Raw genomic sequence first — 18,701 nt, forward strand, 5'->3', positions numbered from 1 at the left:
TTAGCTTCATTTGTGGTGAGGCGCCCTCTGCTGTCTGTTCCTAGATCGTGGGAACTTTCCTAGAAAGCTCCCAGGCTCGAGTTCATAAGAGGGCGCCCTCTGCTGGTTGTCCTCATATAAACTCGAGCCAGGGAGCTTTCTAGGAAAGTTCCCATGATCTAGGAACAGCCAGCAGAGGGCGCCTCACTGCAAATGAAGCTAAATATAGGTCAATGACCTACTTTACCTTCATTCGCTGGGTTTTTGCAGGCAGGAGTAGCGTTGCATTAGCAGAACTCCTGCCTGCAAAATATTTTAACCCCTTCAGATGGATTTACATCGTTGGACCTTACAGATCCTCGGAAGGTATGTATATTCTTGGTTTATTTATTTTTTTTAATTTACAGATCGAGGGTCTTCAGTGAGTGGATTGAGAGTAGAATAAATTAATACAACAACCTTTGTGTTTTTTTCATTAAATTAATTTTTAATAATGTGTGTGTTTTTTTTTAACCCTTTACTAGTATTGGATTAATAATGGATAGGTGTCATAATTGACGCCTCTCCATTATTAATTTGGCTTAATGTCACCTTACAATAGCAAGGTGGCATTAACCCTTCATTACCCCATATCCCACGGCTACACGGGAATGGGAAGAGAGTGGCCAAGTGCCAGAATAGGCGCATCTTCCAGATGTGCCTTTTCTGGGGTGGCTGGGGGCAGATGTTTTTAGCCAGGGGGGGGCCAATAACCATGGACCCTCTCCAGGCTATTAATATCTGCCCTCAGTCACTGGCTTTACTACTCTGGCGGAGAAAATTGTGCGGGAGCCCACGCCAATTTTTTCCGCCATTTAATCTCTTAATTTACTAGCTAGAACGGCAAAATTTTGCATAGACACACTACTGACATTAGTAGTGTGGAATATGCAAAAAAAATGGGGATATGAGATGGTTTACTGTATGTAAACCAGGTCTCATATCATGTCGGGTTTAGGAAGGAGAAAGCAAAAGCCGGCAATTGAATTACCGGCTTTAAAGCTGTCTAGTGCTGGATGAAATATTAATATATATACATATATGTGTCTACTGACATATATATATATATATATATCTATTCTATGTGTACACATTTATTCTACCTATTCTACTGTAAGCTGTCAGTGTGATTTTACTGTACACCGCACTGAATTACCGGCTTTTCTCTCTAACAGCGCTGCGTATTCCTCGCAAGTCACACTGCTGGTCTGTGTGTAATCCGTATTTTTGGGGCTTCCATAGACTTTCATTGGCTTTTTTTGCGCAATACGGTGACAAACGCAGCATGCTGCGATTTTCTACGGCCGTAGAAAGCCGTATTATACTGATCAGTTTAATACGGCAGATAGGAGCAGGGGCATAGAGAGTAATTGTGCCGTATTTTTTGCGAGTTTTACGGACGTAGTTTCTGCGCTCTTACGTCCGTAAAACTCGCAAGTGTGAAGCTGGCCTTATGGGTGTGGATAAACTCTGAAATAAGAATTCCAAACCAGACTTGAAATTAATTAGCTACAGCATTAGCACAGCACTAATAGCTAAATTGAGGTAACTATTACATTTTGCTTTGTGATTGATCCATGATCAATTGAAGCAGCTGAATATCTATGGTGAAATGTTTCCTTCATGTGTGCACCCTCCACTGCTGGATCTAGATGCATATTACAAATGTATGCTCTTCTTAGGCATTCACAATGTAGACTGCTGGCAGGTCACTGATCCCTCAGTGCCGGCCGTGGCACCTGCTCTGCAGTATTATCGCATGCTTACTGTCCAAATAATAACTGTGCTTGATGTTATTCAAATAGTAAAAAAAAAATTTTTTAAATGGCGCCACTGCGCCTGCACAGTAGCAGCTATCGGCGTGTATAGAGGTGATCCGATAGCTGCTATTGCGCTATTGGATATATATCCGAGAGCTGCTACTGTGCAGGCACGGGTGGCGTCTTCTTGGAGTAGGACATTTTTTTCTTCTCCAGCAAGATGGCGCCGCCGGTACCTGTGCAATAGCAACTATCGTATCACCTCTATAGACACCGAAAGCTGTTAATGAGCAGGTGCGGCGAGTGCCATTTTAAAATAGACTTTTTTTGTACTATCAGAATAACATCAAGGACAGTTATTAGGACAGTAAATATGCTGCCATCTGCCTGCAGAAGGTTTTTTTTATTTCTTTAGGGGGCAGGTCAGTGAGGGATCAGTGACCTATCAATATGGCAACCCAGAGTCTGGTTGCCACGGTGACATTGCCTCCATCTAAGGGGGGATGTCATGCCTGGAGGAAAGAAGTAAGGTCCCCATGCCAGATAACACAGTGTACATGTCAATTCCTGCTCCAGGCCAAAAGGGGAACGTCGTTATAAATTCTGGCCAGCAGGTGGGGTTAGTGAGTCTGAAAGAATTCAGCTGAGTCAGAGAGTAAATAGGGGAGTTGTCATAGAACCAGGAACCAGCTGGAGCTTGTGGCAGGACTGTGAGAGAGGAGAGTTGGCAGTTGGTCTGTGGAGAGGGAAGGGCCAGGAGCAGAGACAAGAGCTCAGTGGAGTAAAAACTGCATATAGCTGACCCCAGAGCAGAGCACTGATAAAAAGGGACGCCAGAGTCCTTGGCTGGGCGGGTGCTGTACGTCCTGACATCACACAGTAGAGGGCCACAGCTTAGCTACAAGCAGCAGGGACCCTAAAAGAGAGCGCAGAAGGAAAGTCCCCAACCCCACCTGGCAGGGTGGATCCCGTGGAAGCTTCCAGGCAAGCCGGACTTCAATCCATCATCTGTAATTGGTACCCCAGATTCCATTTACTTTCAAGTAGAAGGTAAAGAAAACTGCACCTCTCTGCGTCCTTCACTTATTCTCCGCACCCCAACGTTCACCACAATCTAAACAATCAAATATATTTGCCATGGGCCCCGCTCTACCCGTGGGGAGCTGAACCATCTTTGCTGTGTCACCATCAGCCCCAGTGGACCTAAACCGCAGCGTCGGCCACCCTTTGCCGAACACAACGGGTGGCGTCCTGACCAAACACCACATAATTATCCTCCATTTTATGACAAGGTCAGGGCCACTGAAATGGATCACGGCCCCGTGACCTCCCCCATAGAAATGTCCAGTCTGATTCCGGGTACCCCACGGCCCTGGCGGGCGCGTCATCGGCAGTCTTCATTATGAATAGTTAAGCAGAGCACCACATGAAGACCCCCCCACAGGCTGTCCCGAAGCACGAGCATATCATTAACTCAAAACTGAAAATAAAGATTAAACAACAACCACAAGACTGATTTTACCAACCAAGGTATCATTTTAATCGGTATAACAGCGCCGACCTGACACTGACACTGAGCACAATCCTGCCGACAGGTTCCCTTTAACATGAGTTTAAATGTAATGCTAATTCTGAATACAACCACATCCCTTATTATAACAGGGTTTTCACACTAAAGAAAGCACATTATTTTAGTTTTCTTATATTTATCTTTACCTTCCGAATTATTTCAGTTTGGCTCTCAATGGATTTGTACAGATTGTGGATGACCTTAACCCCTTCATGACCCAGCCTATTTTGACCTTAAAGACCTTGCCGTTTTTTGCAATTCTGACCAGTGTCCCTTTATGAGGTAATAACTCGGGAACGCTTCAACGGATCCTAGCGGTTCTGAGTTTGTTTTTTCGTGACATATTGGGCTTCATGTTAGTGGCAAATTTAGGTCAATAAATTCTGTGTTTATTTGTGATAAAAACGGAAATTTGGCGAAAATTTTGAAAATTTCGCAATTTTCACATTTTGAATTTTTATTCTGTTAAACCAGAGAGTTATGTGACACAAAATAGTTAATAAATAACATTTCCCACACGTCTACTTTACATCAGCACAATTTTGGAAACAAAATTTTTTTTTGCTAGGAAGTTATAAGGGTTAAAATTTGACCAGCGATTTCTCATTTTTACAACGAAATTTACAAAACCATTTTTTTAGGGACCACCTCACATTTGAAGTCAGTTTGAGGGGTCTATATGGCTGAAAATACCCAAAAGTGACACCATTCTAAAAACTGCACCCCTCAAGGTACTCAAAACCACATTCAAGAAGTTTATTAACCCTTTAGGTGCTTCACAGCAGCAGAAGCAACATGAAAGGAAAAAATGAACATTTAACTTTTTAGTCACAAAAATGATCTTTCAGCAACAATTTTTTTATTTTCTGAATGGTAAAAAGAGAAACTGAACCACGAAAGTTGTTGTCCAATTTGTCCTGAGTACGCTGATACCTCATATGTGGGGGTAAACCACTGTTTGGGCGCACGGCAGGGCTTGGAAGGGAAGGAGCGCCATTTGACTTTTTGAATGAAAAATTGGCTCCACTCTTTAGCGGACACCATGTCACGTTTGAAGAGCCCCCGTGTGCCTAAAAATTGGAGCTCCCCCACAAGTGACCCCATTTTGGAAACTAGACTCCCCAAGGAACTTATCTAGATGCATAGTCAGCACTTTAAACCCCCAGGTGCTTCACAAATTGATCCGTACAAATGGGCAATAGGATAAAATGGATTATAAAATTTGTTGAGCAATTTCTCCCGTCGCGTTTGGAGAGCCGCTGTGTGCCTATGCATTGGAGCTCCCCCACAAGTGACCCCATTTTGGAAACTGGACCCCCCAAGGAACTTATATAGATGCCTAGTGAGCACTTTAAACCCTCAGGTGCTTCACAAATTGATCCGTAAAAATGAAAAAGTACTTTTTTTTCACAAAAAATTTCTTTTCGCCTCAATTTTTTCATTTTCACATGGGCAATAGGATAAAATGGATCCTAAAATTTGTTGAGCAATTTCTCCCGAGTACGCCGATACCTCATATGTGGGGGTAAACCACTGTTTGGGCACAAGGCAGGGCTCGGAAGTGAAGGCGCGCCTTTTGACTTTTTGAATGGAAAATTAGCTCCAATTGTTAGCGGACACCATGTCGCATTTGGAGCGCCCCTGTGGGCCTATGCAATGGAGCTCCCCCACAAGTGACCCCATTTTGGAAACTAGACCCCCCAAGGAACTTATCTAGATGCATACTGAGCACTTTAAACCCCCAGGTGCTTCACAGAAGTTTATAATGCAGAGCCATGAAAATAAAAAATAATTTTTCTTTTCTCAAAAATGATTTTTAGCCTGGAATTTCCTATTTTGCCAATGGTAATAGGAGAAATTGGACCACAAATGTTGTTGTCCAGTTTGTCCTGAGTACGCAGATACCCCATATGTGGGGGTAAACCACTGTTTGGGCGCACGGCAGGGCTCAGAAGGGAAGGCACGCCATTTGGCTTTTTAAATGGAAAATTAGCTCCAATCATTAGCGGAAACCATGTTGCGTTTGGAGAGCCCCTGTGTGCCTAAACATTGGAGATCCCCCACAAATGACCCCATTTTGGAAACTAGACCCCCAAAGGAACTAATCTAGATGTGTGGTGAGCACTTTGAACCCTCAAGTGCTTCACAGAAGTTTATAACGCAGAGCCATGAAAATAAAATAAAAAATTTCTTTTCTCAAAAATGATTTTTTAGCCCGCAATTTTTTATTTTCCCAAGGGTAACAGGAGAAATTTGACCCCAATATTTGTTGTCCAGTTTCTCCTGAGTACGGTGATACCCCATATGTGGGGGTAAACTACTATTTGGGCACTTCCCGGGGCTCGGAAGTGAAGTAGTGACGTTTTGAAATACAGACTTTGATGGAATGCTCTACGGGCGTCACGTTGCGTTTGCAGAGCCCCTGGTGTGACTAAACAGTAGAAACCCCCCAGAAGTCACCCCATTTTGAAAACTAGACCCCGAAATGAAATTATCTAGATATGTGGTGAGCACTTTCAACCCCCAAGTGCTTCACAGAAGTTTATAACGCAGAGCCGTGAAAATAATAAATACGTTTTCTTTCCTCAAAAATAATTTTTTAGCCCAGAATTTTTTATTTTCCCAAGGGTTACAGGGGAAATTGGACCCCAAAAGTTGTTGTCCAGTTTCTCCTGAGTAAGCTGATACCCCTTGTGTGGGGGTAAACCACTGTTTGGGCACACGTCGGGGCTCAGAAGGGAAGAAGTGACTTTTGAAATGCAGACTTTGATGGAATGGTCTGCGGGCGTCACGTTGCGTTTGCAGAGCCCCTGGTGTGCCTAAACAGTAGAAACCCCCCACAAGTGACCCCATTTTGGAAACTAGACCCCCAAAGGAACTTATCTAGATATGTGGTGAGCACTTTGAACCCCCAAGTGCTTTACAGAAGCTTATAAACGCAGAGCCGTGAAAATAATAAATACGTTTTCTTTCCTCAAAAATAATTTTTTAGCCCAGAATTTTTTATTTTCCCAAGGGTTACAGGAGAAATTGGACCCCAAAAGTTGTTGTACAGTTTCTCCTGAGTACGCCGATACCCCATGTGTGGGGGTAAACCACTGTTTGGGCGCACGTCGGGGCTCAGAAGGGAAGTAGTGACTTTTGAAATGCAGACTTTGATGGAATGGTCTGCGGACGTCACATTGCGTTTGCAGAGCCCCTGGTGTGCCTAAACAGTAGAAACCCCCCACAAGTGACCCCATTTTGGAAACTAGACCCCCCAAGGAACTTATCTAGATATGTGGTGAGCACTTTGAACCCCAAGTGCTTCACAGACGTTTACAACGCAGAGCCGTGAAAATAAAAAATCATTTATCTTTCCTCAAAAATGATGTTTTAGCAAGCAATTTTTTATTTTCTCAAGAGTAACAGGAGAAATTTGACCCCAGTAATTGTTGCGCAGTTTGTCCTGAGTATGCTGGTACCCCATATGTGGGGGTAAACCACTGTTTGGGCACACGTCAGGGCTCGGAAGTGAGGGAGCACCATTTGACTTTTTGAATACAAGATTGGCTGGAATCAATGGTGGCGCCATGTTGCGTTTGGAGACCCCCTGATGTGCCTAAACAGTGGAAACCCCTCAATTCTAACTCCAACACTAACCCCAACACACCCCTAAACCTTATCCCAACTGTAGCCATAACCCTAATCACAACCCTAACCCCAACACACCCCTAACCACAACCCTAATTCCAACCCAACCCTAGCCCTAAGGCTATGTGCCAACGTTGCGGATTCGTATGAGATTTTTCAGCTCCATTTTTGAAAAATCCGCGGGTAAAAGGCACTGCGTTTTACCTGCGGATTTACCGCGGATTTCCAGTGTTTTTTGTGCGGATTTCACCTGTGGATTCCTATTGAGGAACAGGTGTAAAACGCTGCGGAATCCGCACAAAGAATTGACATGCTGCGGAAAATACAACACAGCGTTTCCGCGCGGTATTTTCCGCACCATGGGCACAGCGGATTAGGTTTTCCATATGTTTACATGGTACTGTAAACCTGATGGAACACTGCTGCGAATCCGCAGCCAAATCCGCACCGTGTGCACATAGCCTAATTCTAAAGGTATGTGCACACGCTGCGGAAAACGCTGCGGATCCGCAGCAGTTTCCCATGAGTTTACAGTTCAATGTAAACCTATGGGAAACAAAAATCGCTGTACACATGCTGCGGAAAAACTGCACGGAAACGCAGCGGTTTACATTCCGCAGCATGTCACTTCTTTCTGCGGATTCCGCAGTGGTTTTACAACTGCTCCAATAGAAAATCGCAGTTGTAAAACCGCAGTGAAATGCGCAGAAAAACCGCGGTAAATCCACAGCGGTTTAGCACTGCGGATTTATCAAATCCTCTGCGGAAAAATCCGCAGAGGACCAGAATACGTGTGCACATCCCGAACCCTAACCCTACCCCTAACCCTACCCCTACCCCTACCACTACCCCTACCCCTAACCCTACCCCTAACCCTACCCCTAACCCTACCCCTACCCCTAACCCTACCCCTACCCCTACCACTACCCCTAACCCTAACCCTACCCCTACCCCTACCCCTAACCCTAACCCTAACCCTAACCCTACCCCTAACCCTAGTTCTTACCCCAACCTTAGTGGGAAAAAAAATTATTTATTTTTTTTATTGTCCCTACCTATGGGGGTGACAAAGGGGGGGGTCATTTAATTTTTTTTTTTTATTTTGATCACTGAGAGGTTATATCTCAGTGATCAAAATTCACTCTGGAACGAATCTGCCGGCCGGCAGATTCGGCGGGCGCACTGCACATGCGCCCGCCATTTTGGAAGATGGCGGCGCCTGGGAAAGAAGACGGACACCGGCAGGCTCGGTAAGTATAAGGGGGGGGAGATCAGGGCACGGGGGGGGGGGCGTCGGAGCACGGGGGGGGAGGCGTCGGAGCACGGGGGGGGGGGCGTCGGAGCATGGATGAGGAACGGTGTGCGTGCGGGTGGATTGGAGCACGGGGTGGGGGATCGCTGTGCAGGGGGGTGGATCGGAGCACGGGGGGGATCGCTGTACGGGGGGGGGGATCGGAGCACGGGGGGGTTTCATTGGAGCACGGGGGGTGTGATTGGAGCATGGGGGGAGCGGGCAGGAGGACGGGGGAGCGGAGCACAGGACGGAGGGGAGCGCTGCACAGATCGGGGGGCTGGGGGGGGCGATCGGTGGGGTGGGGTGGGTGCACATTAGTATTTCCAGCCATGGCCGATGATATTGCAGCATCGGCCATGGCTGGATTGTAATATTTCACCAGTTTTTTAGGTGAAATATTACAAATCGCTCTGATTGGCAGTTTCACTTTCAACAGCCAATCAGAGCGATCGTCGCCACGGGGGGGGTGAAGCCACCCCCCCTGGGCTAAACTACCACTCCCCCTGTCCCTGCAGATCGGGTGAAATGGGAGTTAACCCTTTCACCCGATCTGCAGGGACGCGATCTTTCTGTGACACAGCATATGCGTCACAGGTCGGATTGGCACCGACTTTCATGACGCATACGCTGTGTCACAAGTCGGGAAGGGGTTAAAGGTGGAAAAAGTTCTGAAATGATTCCTATTGCTATGATTTTGTTTACATGTCAGAAACCTGGCATTTTAACATAGGCATGTAGACTTTTTATATCCACTGTTTGTCTTATTACTTACTACTTTTGGCACTGTGAAAGTTTTAAAAACATTCTCCCTCTCTAAAAGGAAGTGGAATACATACATAGGAATACATACAATTTTTAATGGAAAACTTTTAAAGTAAACATTAGAAAGTATTGACGTAGAACATTTGTGCAAAATGGGTAGCATATAGCACAGCCACGTAGTATATAGCAAAGCCATGTTGCATATAGCACAGCCATGTAGTATATAGCACAGCCACGTAGTATATAACACAACCCACGAAGTATATAGCACAGCCATGTAGTGTATAGCACAGCCCACATAGTATATAGCACAGCAACGTAGTGTATAGCACTGCCACGTAGCATATAGCACAGCCACGTAGTATATAACACAGCCCACGTAGTACATAGCACAGCCACATAACATATAGCACAGCCCACATAGTATATTGCAGTCACGTAGTATATAGCACAGCCACATAGTATATAAAACAGCCCACATACAGTAGTATACAGCACAGCCACATAGCATATAGCACAGCCACGTAGTATATAACACAGCCCACATAGTATATAGCAGTCACGTAGTATATAGCACAGCCACATAGTATATAAAACAGCCCACATAGTATACAGCACAGCCACGTAGCATATAGCACAGCCACATAGTATATAACACAGCCCATATAGTATATAGCACAGCCACATAGCATATAGCACAGCCACGTAGTATAGCACCTGGGTGTGGAGGAGAGGAGACTCTCCTCCAGGGACTGGGCACCATATCCCGGTAATTAAAATAAAAAAAGTTATATACTCACCTTCTGGCGGCCCCCAGATCCAGCCCTGGCCTTAGCGATGCTCCCGGCAGCTCCGGTTCCCAGTAATGCCTCGCGGTAATGACCCGTGATGACGTAGCGGTCTCGTGTGATGCTACGTCATCTGGGGTCATTTCGCAAGGCATTACTGGGAACAGGTGCTGTCGAGAGCATCGCAAGGAGCAGGAAGGCTGCGGGGGATGCTGGAAGGTGAGAATAGCACGATTTTTTATTTTTTAAATTATTTTTTACATTATATAGTAAAAAGTTGGTCACACTTATCAAAATGGGCCCCCCATATCGCTAGGGCGCCGGCACTTGCCCGGGTGCGCCGGGTGCTGATGCCGGCCCTGGGGACAGGATGTAATCATGCCTACCTGTAAAATTCATGATAAGTGAAATTTCTGGCGTTCATGTAATCATCAATAAGATGCACCTGATTCATTAACTGGCACAAGTTATTAAGTCTGGAGTGCACTTCATGACTTTTAATGAATCTCCTACATACTGTGCATCATTGCATTTTAAGCGCCAGCCAGCAAAAACAAGCCCTGGTTGAAAAGTAGTCCTTAGTGATGAAAAGATGCTGTAAGGTAATGGAATCTTCTGCTGGAAGTAGTAAGGCTACGTTCACATTTGCGTTGTGCGCCGCTGCGTCGGCGACGCAACGCACAACGCAAATAAAAACGCACCAAAACGCACGCAAAACGCTGCGTTTTGCGATGCATGCGTCGTTTTTTGCCGAAATTTGGACGCAAGAAAAATGCAACCTGTTGCGTTTTCTGCGCCCGACGCTTGCGGCAAAAAAGACGCATGCGTCGCACAACGCAGCACAACGCATGTCCATGCGTCCCCCATGTTAAATATAGGGGCGCATGACGCATGCGTCGCCGCTGCGTCGCCCGACGCAAACACGCAAAACGCTAATGTGAACGTAGCCTAACCTGGTGTGGTCCTTCAGTATCCAAAATTGTAAGTAACACAAACTATCAATCATTCCTATATGGAAGTGTAGCATTGAACTGCCTCATTCAGCATTAAACTGGAGTGCTTGGACTCTATCAGTAGAAGTAACTTTAGCATTCCACCATACATTTTCATGCAAATATTGTGAGTTAATCATAGGCAATAGGTATACATAGAAATCATGGGCACCATAGTAAAAGTTCTCATTCTTCTAAGCTTCTATGGGTCTTAATCTTGTTAGTGTGGAATTGACTTTTTTCCAGATTCAAATAACAAAGTAATTTTCCTCCTATTGAAGTGCCTAGATTCTCCATTCATTGCACCGATAAAGTATGATGCCAACAAAAATGCCCCCCAAACATAGTATGATACCCTCACAGTGAATTCTTCCATACAGCCCTCCACACACACAGTATGATGACCCTACTGTACCCCCTGAACTCCCTAGGCAAAGTATGGTGATCCCAACACAGTATGCTCCCTCAACTGTGACACCCCACACAGCCCTCCATACAGTATAGTAATGGGCCTACATAAAGTATAATGGCTCCCACACCTCTCCACACAGTACTATAGCCCCAACACAACTCTCCACACTGTATTATGGCCCCCACTAGCCCTTCAATCAGTATAATGGACCTCACACAGCCCTCCAAATCAGCATAATAAACCCTCCACAACCCTCCACACAGTATGACAGACCCCACACATACCTCCACAAAGTATAATTGCTTGCATACAATATAATGATCCCCACATAGCCCTTCATAAAGTATAAAGGCTCTCAGAGCCCTACATATATAGTATAATGACCCACACATAGCCCTCCAAATATTATATTGGCACCCACATAGCCTTCTATATAGTATAATGGACCTCACATAGCCCTCCACATATTTTAATGGACCCCACATAGCCTTCCAAATAGTACAATGGACTCCACATTATCTTCCATATAGTTTAAATGGGTCCACATGGCCCTCCATAGAGTATTATTGTTAGAATCTGTTTAGTTTGTTAGTATCCGCCATTTTCTTGTGGAGTTCTGACTGCTGGTGTTTTTCCTCTGGTGCTGGGTTTGTCTTGGGTCAGGTGTTTGTTTCACTCCTTATTAACCTGCAACTACCTCCCCGTCCTTGCTGGACAACAGTGTTTATCTGCTTGAAATCTAGCTTGGTGCTTTGCTTTGTGTTCTGAGTGTGTTATTTGAGCAGTGCTGGTACCTCTGGTTCTGCTAGCCTTAATTTCTGTTTTTTATATGTTTTTGCAGCCTTCTCTTTGTTTTCTATTAGAAGGTGACCTGTTTTTTGTACCCAGTCCTTAGATCTTTTAGGGAACGCCTTCCCCTTATCTATAGGTATTCGTTTGAGATTATCCTAGGATCGTTGGTGGGTCTATTCACAAGGAATGGGCCGCCCACTCCATCATAGGGTTTCATCATAGGGGTCAGTTTTCCCCCTTCTACCTTAGTCCTGTGTTGCAGATCCGTAACAATTATGGGAGCCACGTAGCCTTCCACATAGTATAATGGGCCCCACATTGCTTTCCTTACAGTATAATGGGCTCCACATTACCTTCCATACAGTAAAATGGACCCCACATTGCCTACCATATTCTATAATGGGCCTAGTATTACCTTCCATCCAGTATAATGGGGCCCCACATTGCTTTCCATACAGTATAATGGGCCCTACATTGCCTTCCATATACTATAATGCACCCCCAAAGCACTCCAAACAGTAAAATGGCCTCCACAATATAAAAATTGATTTAAAAATACACCTCTCCTTTTTTTCCCACTGCCCATCTCAGTGGCATCTGAAGCACTTTACTGCTCAGCTCAGCTGGCGCGATGAAGTGACGTCATTGTGCCAGCTGTGCTGAGACATCAGAGCTCATACGTGGAGGGAGAATGGAGAATGATGGAGATTGGAGCATACAGCTCCCTCTTTCATCATTACTTTCAATTGTATCGGTATTCATGATACCAATAAAGTTGAAAGTGCGATGCCAGGTGAAGGGGACTTTGCGCTTGGGCTAGCACTGTGCCCCCTGGATTCATAGGCCCCATAGTGGCAGCGTGGTCTGTTGCCATTGATGGTACACCATTGTGTTAGGTCTTCAGTATTCACAGAGCCATAACTTTTTTATTTCACATTTACAAATCCTGTTTTCTGTTTTTTTTAACAATATGCATTAATGTGCCAAAAATAATATAATGGCTTTATTTTGCATGTTTAACAATGATATTAATGCTAAATATGTCTTGTTTAATAACTACCGTATTTTTCGTATTATAAGACGCACTTTTTTCCCCAAAAAATTTCGGAGACTGCTGCGGGTTCACCCTGTCATTTGACAGAGTGGGAACAGCGCCTGTCTGACCGGCGGTAATAATTTTACCGCCGATCAGAGGCAGTGTTTGCCGCTCTGGATATTTGGGCCCCCATTCAAGTGTATGGAGTCTGTGTTCCGGTTCAGGTCCGGGTACTCTTCTGGTACCCAAACTTTTTTTTAACCCACCGGACCAGAACATCAAGGGGCATGCGCATCTCTGACAGATTTCGTTTAAAATTGTATGATCAATGAAGAATGAAGAACTGTGCAGTTGTGACTTTAATTGTTGATTTTAACTGTTGAATTGTTACTCTGTAATGTCTTTATTCTCTGTACATGTCCCCTCTTAACTGTATAGTGCTGTGGAATATATTGACACTACATATAAAAATATATTATTATTATTATTATCATTATTTTTGTTATTACTATTAATCTAAGTAATTAAGAAGAGCAGCAAAATTTATTTGTCTCACAAATCACAAAAAGAAAGGTACTGTAATTCAGCCCTGACCTTTTTTAAATTCATAACATCATCATTTACACCATCAGACCCACCTAAGTTGGAACTTGTCAGGCTCACCCTTCCCATTATCTAGTAGGTGAAGAGGTGGCATAATGTTTAGGCTGGTTCTCTCCGGTCTAGGTTGCAATTTAAGACACATGTAGGAAAGTCAGCTCTGCTCAGATGAATTAATCATCTATGGGTTAAGAAAATAAGGTCAATCTGAACAAAGCCCCCTTTCAATGTGCACCGAATAGCAGCATCAATGATTGTCTTCATATATACTTCTTCATAAAAGTGTGTCATCTTTTCATTTAGCAGGCTAAACACAATAAGGTAATTAAATGGTTTATAAAATGCACAAAGCTTGTCACTAGTTATGCATATTCCAAAAAATGTGATTGCCCATATGCTTTTTAATTCATATAGTATGTAGTAGATATGTTTATTCTATTAGATAATTGTGCATAGCTTTAACACCAAAGAAGTGAAATCGGAAACTTTTCGATAAACACTGTATTAAAAAATATAATCATATTACCCAAGCCTGAAATAGGAAATTGATAGATTCTAAAACATGTGCAGCATTTTTGGAAAATGTTTACCTTCTTCATTTGAGTTTCAGTTTTACCCTTGGCTGCAAGACAAACCAGTGCTAGCGCAGTTAGCATGCTAAGGGGGGACATCACAATATTCTCATCACTGCTCATTCTTTCTGCTAGCTCCACAGTGAAATAGTTATTTGCTGCAACAACATCCTCTAAAGTAGACATGATGTTATCTAAAAAAAAATATGAAACATTGGATTTAGAAAAAGGTTTGTCAATAAATGGTAAGGATGATTTCAGTGAAAAGAAAACATTGAAATAAACATCTTAAGAAGATTTACCGTATTTTCGGACTATAAGACGCACCGGACCATAAGACACACCCCAAATTTGGGGTGAAAATTGCAGAAAAAAATATTTTTTATAAGATGGGGGTCCGTCTTATTGTCCGAATATACAGTATCTTACCTGAGGGCTGGCGGTGGCAGAGCAGGGTCACAGGAGGCATGGTGTCGGCAGAGGTGGGGTGATGCGGTGTGGCGTGCACCTGAGCAGGGTCCCTTCCTGCTTAGGTGGGCGATGCCACGGCCTGGTTTCCATGGGAGGGTTGCAGCAGTGATTACCGGCAGAGGTGCTGGGATGAGGATGTGCTGGGATGAGGAGGTGCTGGGATGAGGAGGCGCAGTGAGAGGTATGGCGTGAGAGGGGTCCCTTTCCCCGGTATGGTGATGCAGCAGCCCGGTAAGCAGCAGAGCCGGTTGAATCCTGTGGTGGCAGAGGTGTGGCGGCAGAGGAGGCGCAGTAAGCGGGGTCCCTTTCTCCGGTGAGGTGATGCAGCAGCCCGGTAAGCAGCAGAGCGGGGTGAATCCTGTTGTTATCGGTGGGGGCGGCCATCTTCCTGAGGCCACGCGTGTGCAGATGAAGCGCTCTGCTTCCCGGGGCTTCAGGAAAATGTGCAGATGGAGATCGCGGCGGCCATTTTCCTGAAGCCCCGGGAAGCAGAGCGCTCCATCTGCGCATGCGCGGCCTCAGGAAAATAGCACTGGTTTGTCTTGCAGCCAAGGGTAAAACCTCTGCCGCTGCACCTCTGCCACCGCACCTCTGCCGCCACGGTAAGCCTGCATTGCGACTATTTGGCCCCCCCCTCCATTTTCCCTCCTTTTTTGGGGGGGAAAAGTGCGTCTTGTAGTCCGAAAAATACGGTAATCTAAAAAAAATATGAATGAAGAAATGAAAGAATGAAAACATACTTTAAAAATGTCTAGTGTGTAAGTCGAGTGCTGAGTGAGCTGTAGAGCAGCACACCATGATGTCCAATGCCTTCCTATAAATCCTTAAAAGGGAACAAGTCACTATATATGACTGCAGACTTGTGAAAACCTCACATTGCGCACTGCATGAGATGTCAGTATTCTCCAGTGCCAATGTCGGGAGCAGACGGATGTGTTACCGCAAGTTTTCGATTTGTATACATGCGGTCATGTGCTGTCTAGACATGCGCGGCCGTTCATATCTAGTCAGAATGTGGCCAGAACTATGCAAATTGCATACTTATGGTCACATAATTGCCCGCTCGTACCCCAAGTCTGGACAACCACTTTAATTTCCAAATTAACAAATATGTTTCCTTGCTTCCCCACAAATAACAGGAGAGTTCCAGCAGAAGCATACTGTACATTGCAATCCGTTTATTGTCAATGGGGTTCTCTACTAAATAGAATTATCTAATGTGGAAAAATTCAATAATTTCCAACACTTCTATCTGAAACTTACACTAGACTTTGAAAATATATTATCAATTATACCGTAATTTAAATGCAATTATGCCAGTACCTAAATAAATAATTTCAACAAATTACATACCCCCCTGTCAAAACTTATAGCTCTTTAAATAAAGAATATAAATTCAGCAGCCTGTGTTTGATGAGGACATTTGACAAGCATTTATGGCAGTAATAAGTTTATATGTATGCTAATAAACAAAATATACATATTTGTGTTTCCATTTTATCTATCTTTATCTGCTATAACTTATTAATACTACATTAGATTGCAGTTATTGTGATACAAATAGGAAGACATAGAATAACTAGAGTACTTATTTGTGAATGCATATTGCACATTGGTAACTATAATGTTTTAGATTTTATGGTATTTATTTGAAATTAATTTTATAGTATAAACCTATAAACTGTTACTTATGGAATTTAATACAATTGCACCTTACAACAGGCTAAAATGGATGTGGATATGCTTTAACCATGACATAAAATGAAATCATTACATATAAGCACTAAACAAAAATATTTCTGTTACAATTTTAGTGGATCTTAGACATCATACTAATGTGAGGCTTGGTATAGTTATATGATGTTAAAGTTGGAAACATTTTCAGAATTTAGATTAAATTAATTTCTGATTGGATTTTCAAGTTATTTAAATTATGTCAATTTCAGATTCAAAGTAACAATTGGAGGAGCTCTTATAAATGTAATTGTGGATAAATGCCAATAGGGGTCAAATTTAGAACTGAGTAAATCTTTTAACTAAAATTGCCCATGACCACAAGAAATCAATCTCTGTTGTACAATAGAAATTAAAATCAAACAATAGAAGTATGATAAATGTAGCTCATACTTACATCTTGTGCCTTAGATTCTCAATGCAGGAGTCTCAGAATCAGAGCAGTAGGTGACATTTGAAGCTTCAGCCACTCCTACTCACCATGGTGCTCCAGAGGGTTTGGCAATATATGGGTAGATTTACACAAGAGATTGTAAAATATCAAATGTCTCATTCATTTAGTACATCTTGTCCTCAATTATGTAACATATTTTACATTGGCTAAAGAAACTCCTAATGGTGTCTGTTACACTTTTAGGATAATTTCTGCGTGATGTCTGCTACTTTAAGAATGCGTACAGTAGCTTTAGGTTCACCCAACTTGCACATTTTGTCTTTTAACTCACAAATGTGTAATACAATGGAAGTAACTAGAGACAAGACAATCAATACGCAGGGTACTAAGTTTGAGTCAAATTTCCAGAAGTCATCTTTTCATGCGAATTCAAACAGTTTGAGATTTGATTCCATTTTCAAAAGGGAAAAATTGGCCCGTCACCATTTCTCACATTGCTGAAACATCATAGAGTGAACTCATATCATTTTGCATTTCAGGGTCCTCCCTATGATGCACTACAGCCTGGATTATCATTCCTTGTATGGTAATGATTAGTGATGGGCAAGCACTAAAATGCTCGTGTGCTCGTTGCTCGGGTTGAGCAAATTGGAAAACTCGGGTACTCGACCCAAGCAACGAGCCCAATGTAAGTCTATGGGAAACCCAAGCATGTTTGCCAGGATCCCCCCCGGGGGTCCTTTTAAGGTCTAAAACATCTGAAAATTATGGAAACTTTTAGGGTCTAAAAACATCAGAAATGGATGGGAACAGTGCTCAAATGACACGGAAACATCAAAGGGAAGACTCCTGGAAGCATTTCTGACTCCAATGTTGTCAGAGTGTGACGCCACGTTTACTGGCGCACACTAAGGCTGGAGTCACACTCAGCGTAAGACAATACGGTCCGTATATTACGGCCGTAATACGCTGAAAAGTCCCCAAAATAGTGGTCCATAGCTCCTCCATAGGCAGGGTGTTTCAGCGTATTTTGCGCATGGCATCCTCCGTATGTAATCCGTATGGCATCCGTACTGCGTGTTTTTCTCGCAGGCTTGCAAAACCAACATAGGGCTATACAAGGGATCCATGTGTAAATAAAAAAAATATATATATACTGTCTATATATATATATGTCAGTAGACACATATATGTATATATATTATTACTTCATACAGCGCTAGATAGCTTTAAAGCTGGTAATTCAATTGCTGGCTTTTGCTATCTCCTTCCTAAACTCGACATGATATGAGACATGGTTTACATACAGTAAACCATGTCATATCACCTTTTTTTTTGCATATTCCACATTACTAATGTTAGTAGTGTGTATATGAAAAATTTGGCCGTTCTATATACTAAATTAAAGGGTTAAATGGCGGGAAAAAATGGCGTTGGCTCCCTCGCAATTTTCTCCGCCAGAGTAGTAAAGCCAGTGACTGAGGGCAGATATTAATAGCCTGGAGAGGGTCCATGGTTATTGCCCCCCCCCTACCCTTGGCTAAAAACACCTGCCCCTAGCCACCCCAGAAAAGGCACATCTGGAAGATTCCGCATCAGGGAAGCGCCAGCAGCGGCTGACGTCATACTGAGCGTGACTGCGTGTGACACTGTGACAGGCTGCCGCCGGTGCTGCTGCTTCCTTCGTCGTTGCGCCGCAGTGCCGGACGGACGTGTCTAGTCACTCACAGACAGGAGACGTGCGGGTGCCGGTGGTAAGTGCTGTTCAGATTTGTGCCTCCATACTGTCCAGATCTGTGCCTCATATGTCCAGATTTGTGCCCCCATACTGTCCAGATCTCTGCCCCCATATGTCCAGATCTGTGCCCCCATA

At 43.8% G+C, this 18,701-nt stretch overlaps 1 protein-coding gene across 4 annotated transcripts in view; it reads right to left on the reverse strand.

The window, feature by feature from the left end:
- LOC138642552 (ovalbumin-related protein Y-like) overlaps positions 1-16,902 on the reverse strand; it is an 80,389-nt gene extending 63,487 nt beyond the window's left edge. For 3 of the 4 annotated variants that reach the window (XM_069730777.1, XM_069730776.1, XM_069730773.1), the window contains exons 1-2: positions 14,659-14,915; positions 14,248-14,423 (exon numbers count right to left, since the gene is read on the reverse strand). In XM_069730777.1, the coding sequence (XP_069586878.1) occupies positions 14,248-14,423; positions 14,659-14,698 (216 nt within the window). In that variant the 5' untranslated portion in view covers positions 14,699-14,915. Of the gene's footprint in view, positions 1-14,247; positions 14,424-14,658; positions 14,916-16,831 lie in introns of those variants that run through there. The other variant, XM_069730775.1, reaches the window with a different exon arrangement.
- Positions 16,903-18,701: the final 1,799 nt, after the last annotated feature.

This window comes from Ranitomeya imitator, chromosome 6, assembly GCF_032444005.1.
Source record: "Ranitomeya imitator isolate aRanImi1 chromosome 6, aRanImi1.pri, whole genome shotgun sequence".
In the NCBI taxonomy this organism is placed as follows: Eukaryota; Metazoa; Chordata; class Amphibia; order Anura; family Dendrobatidae; genus Ranitomeya; species Ranitomeya imitator.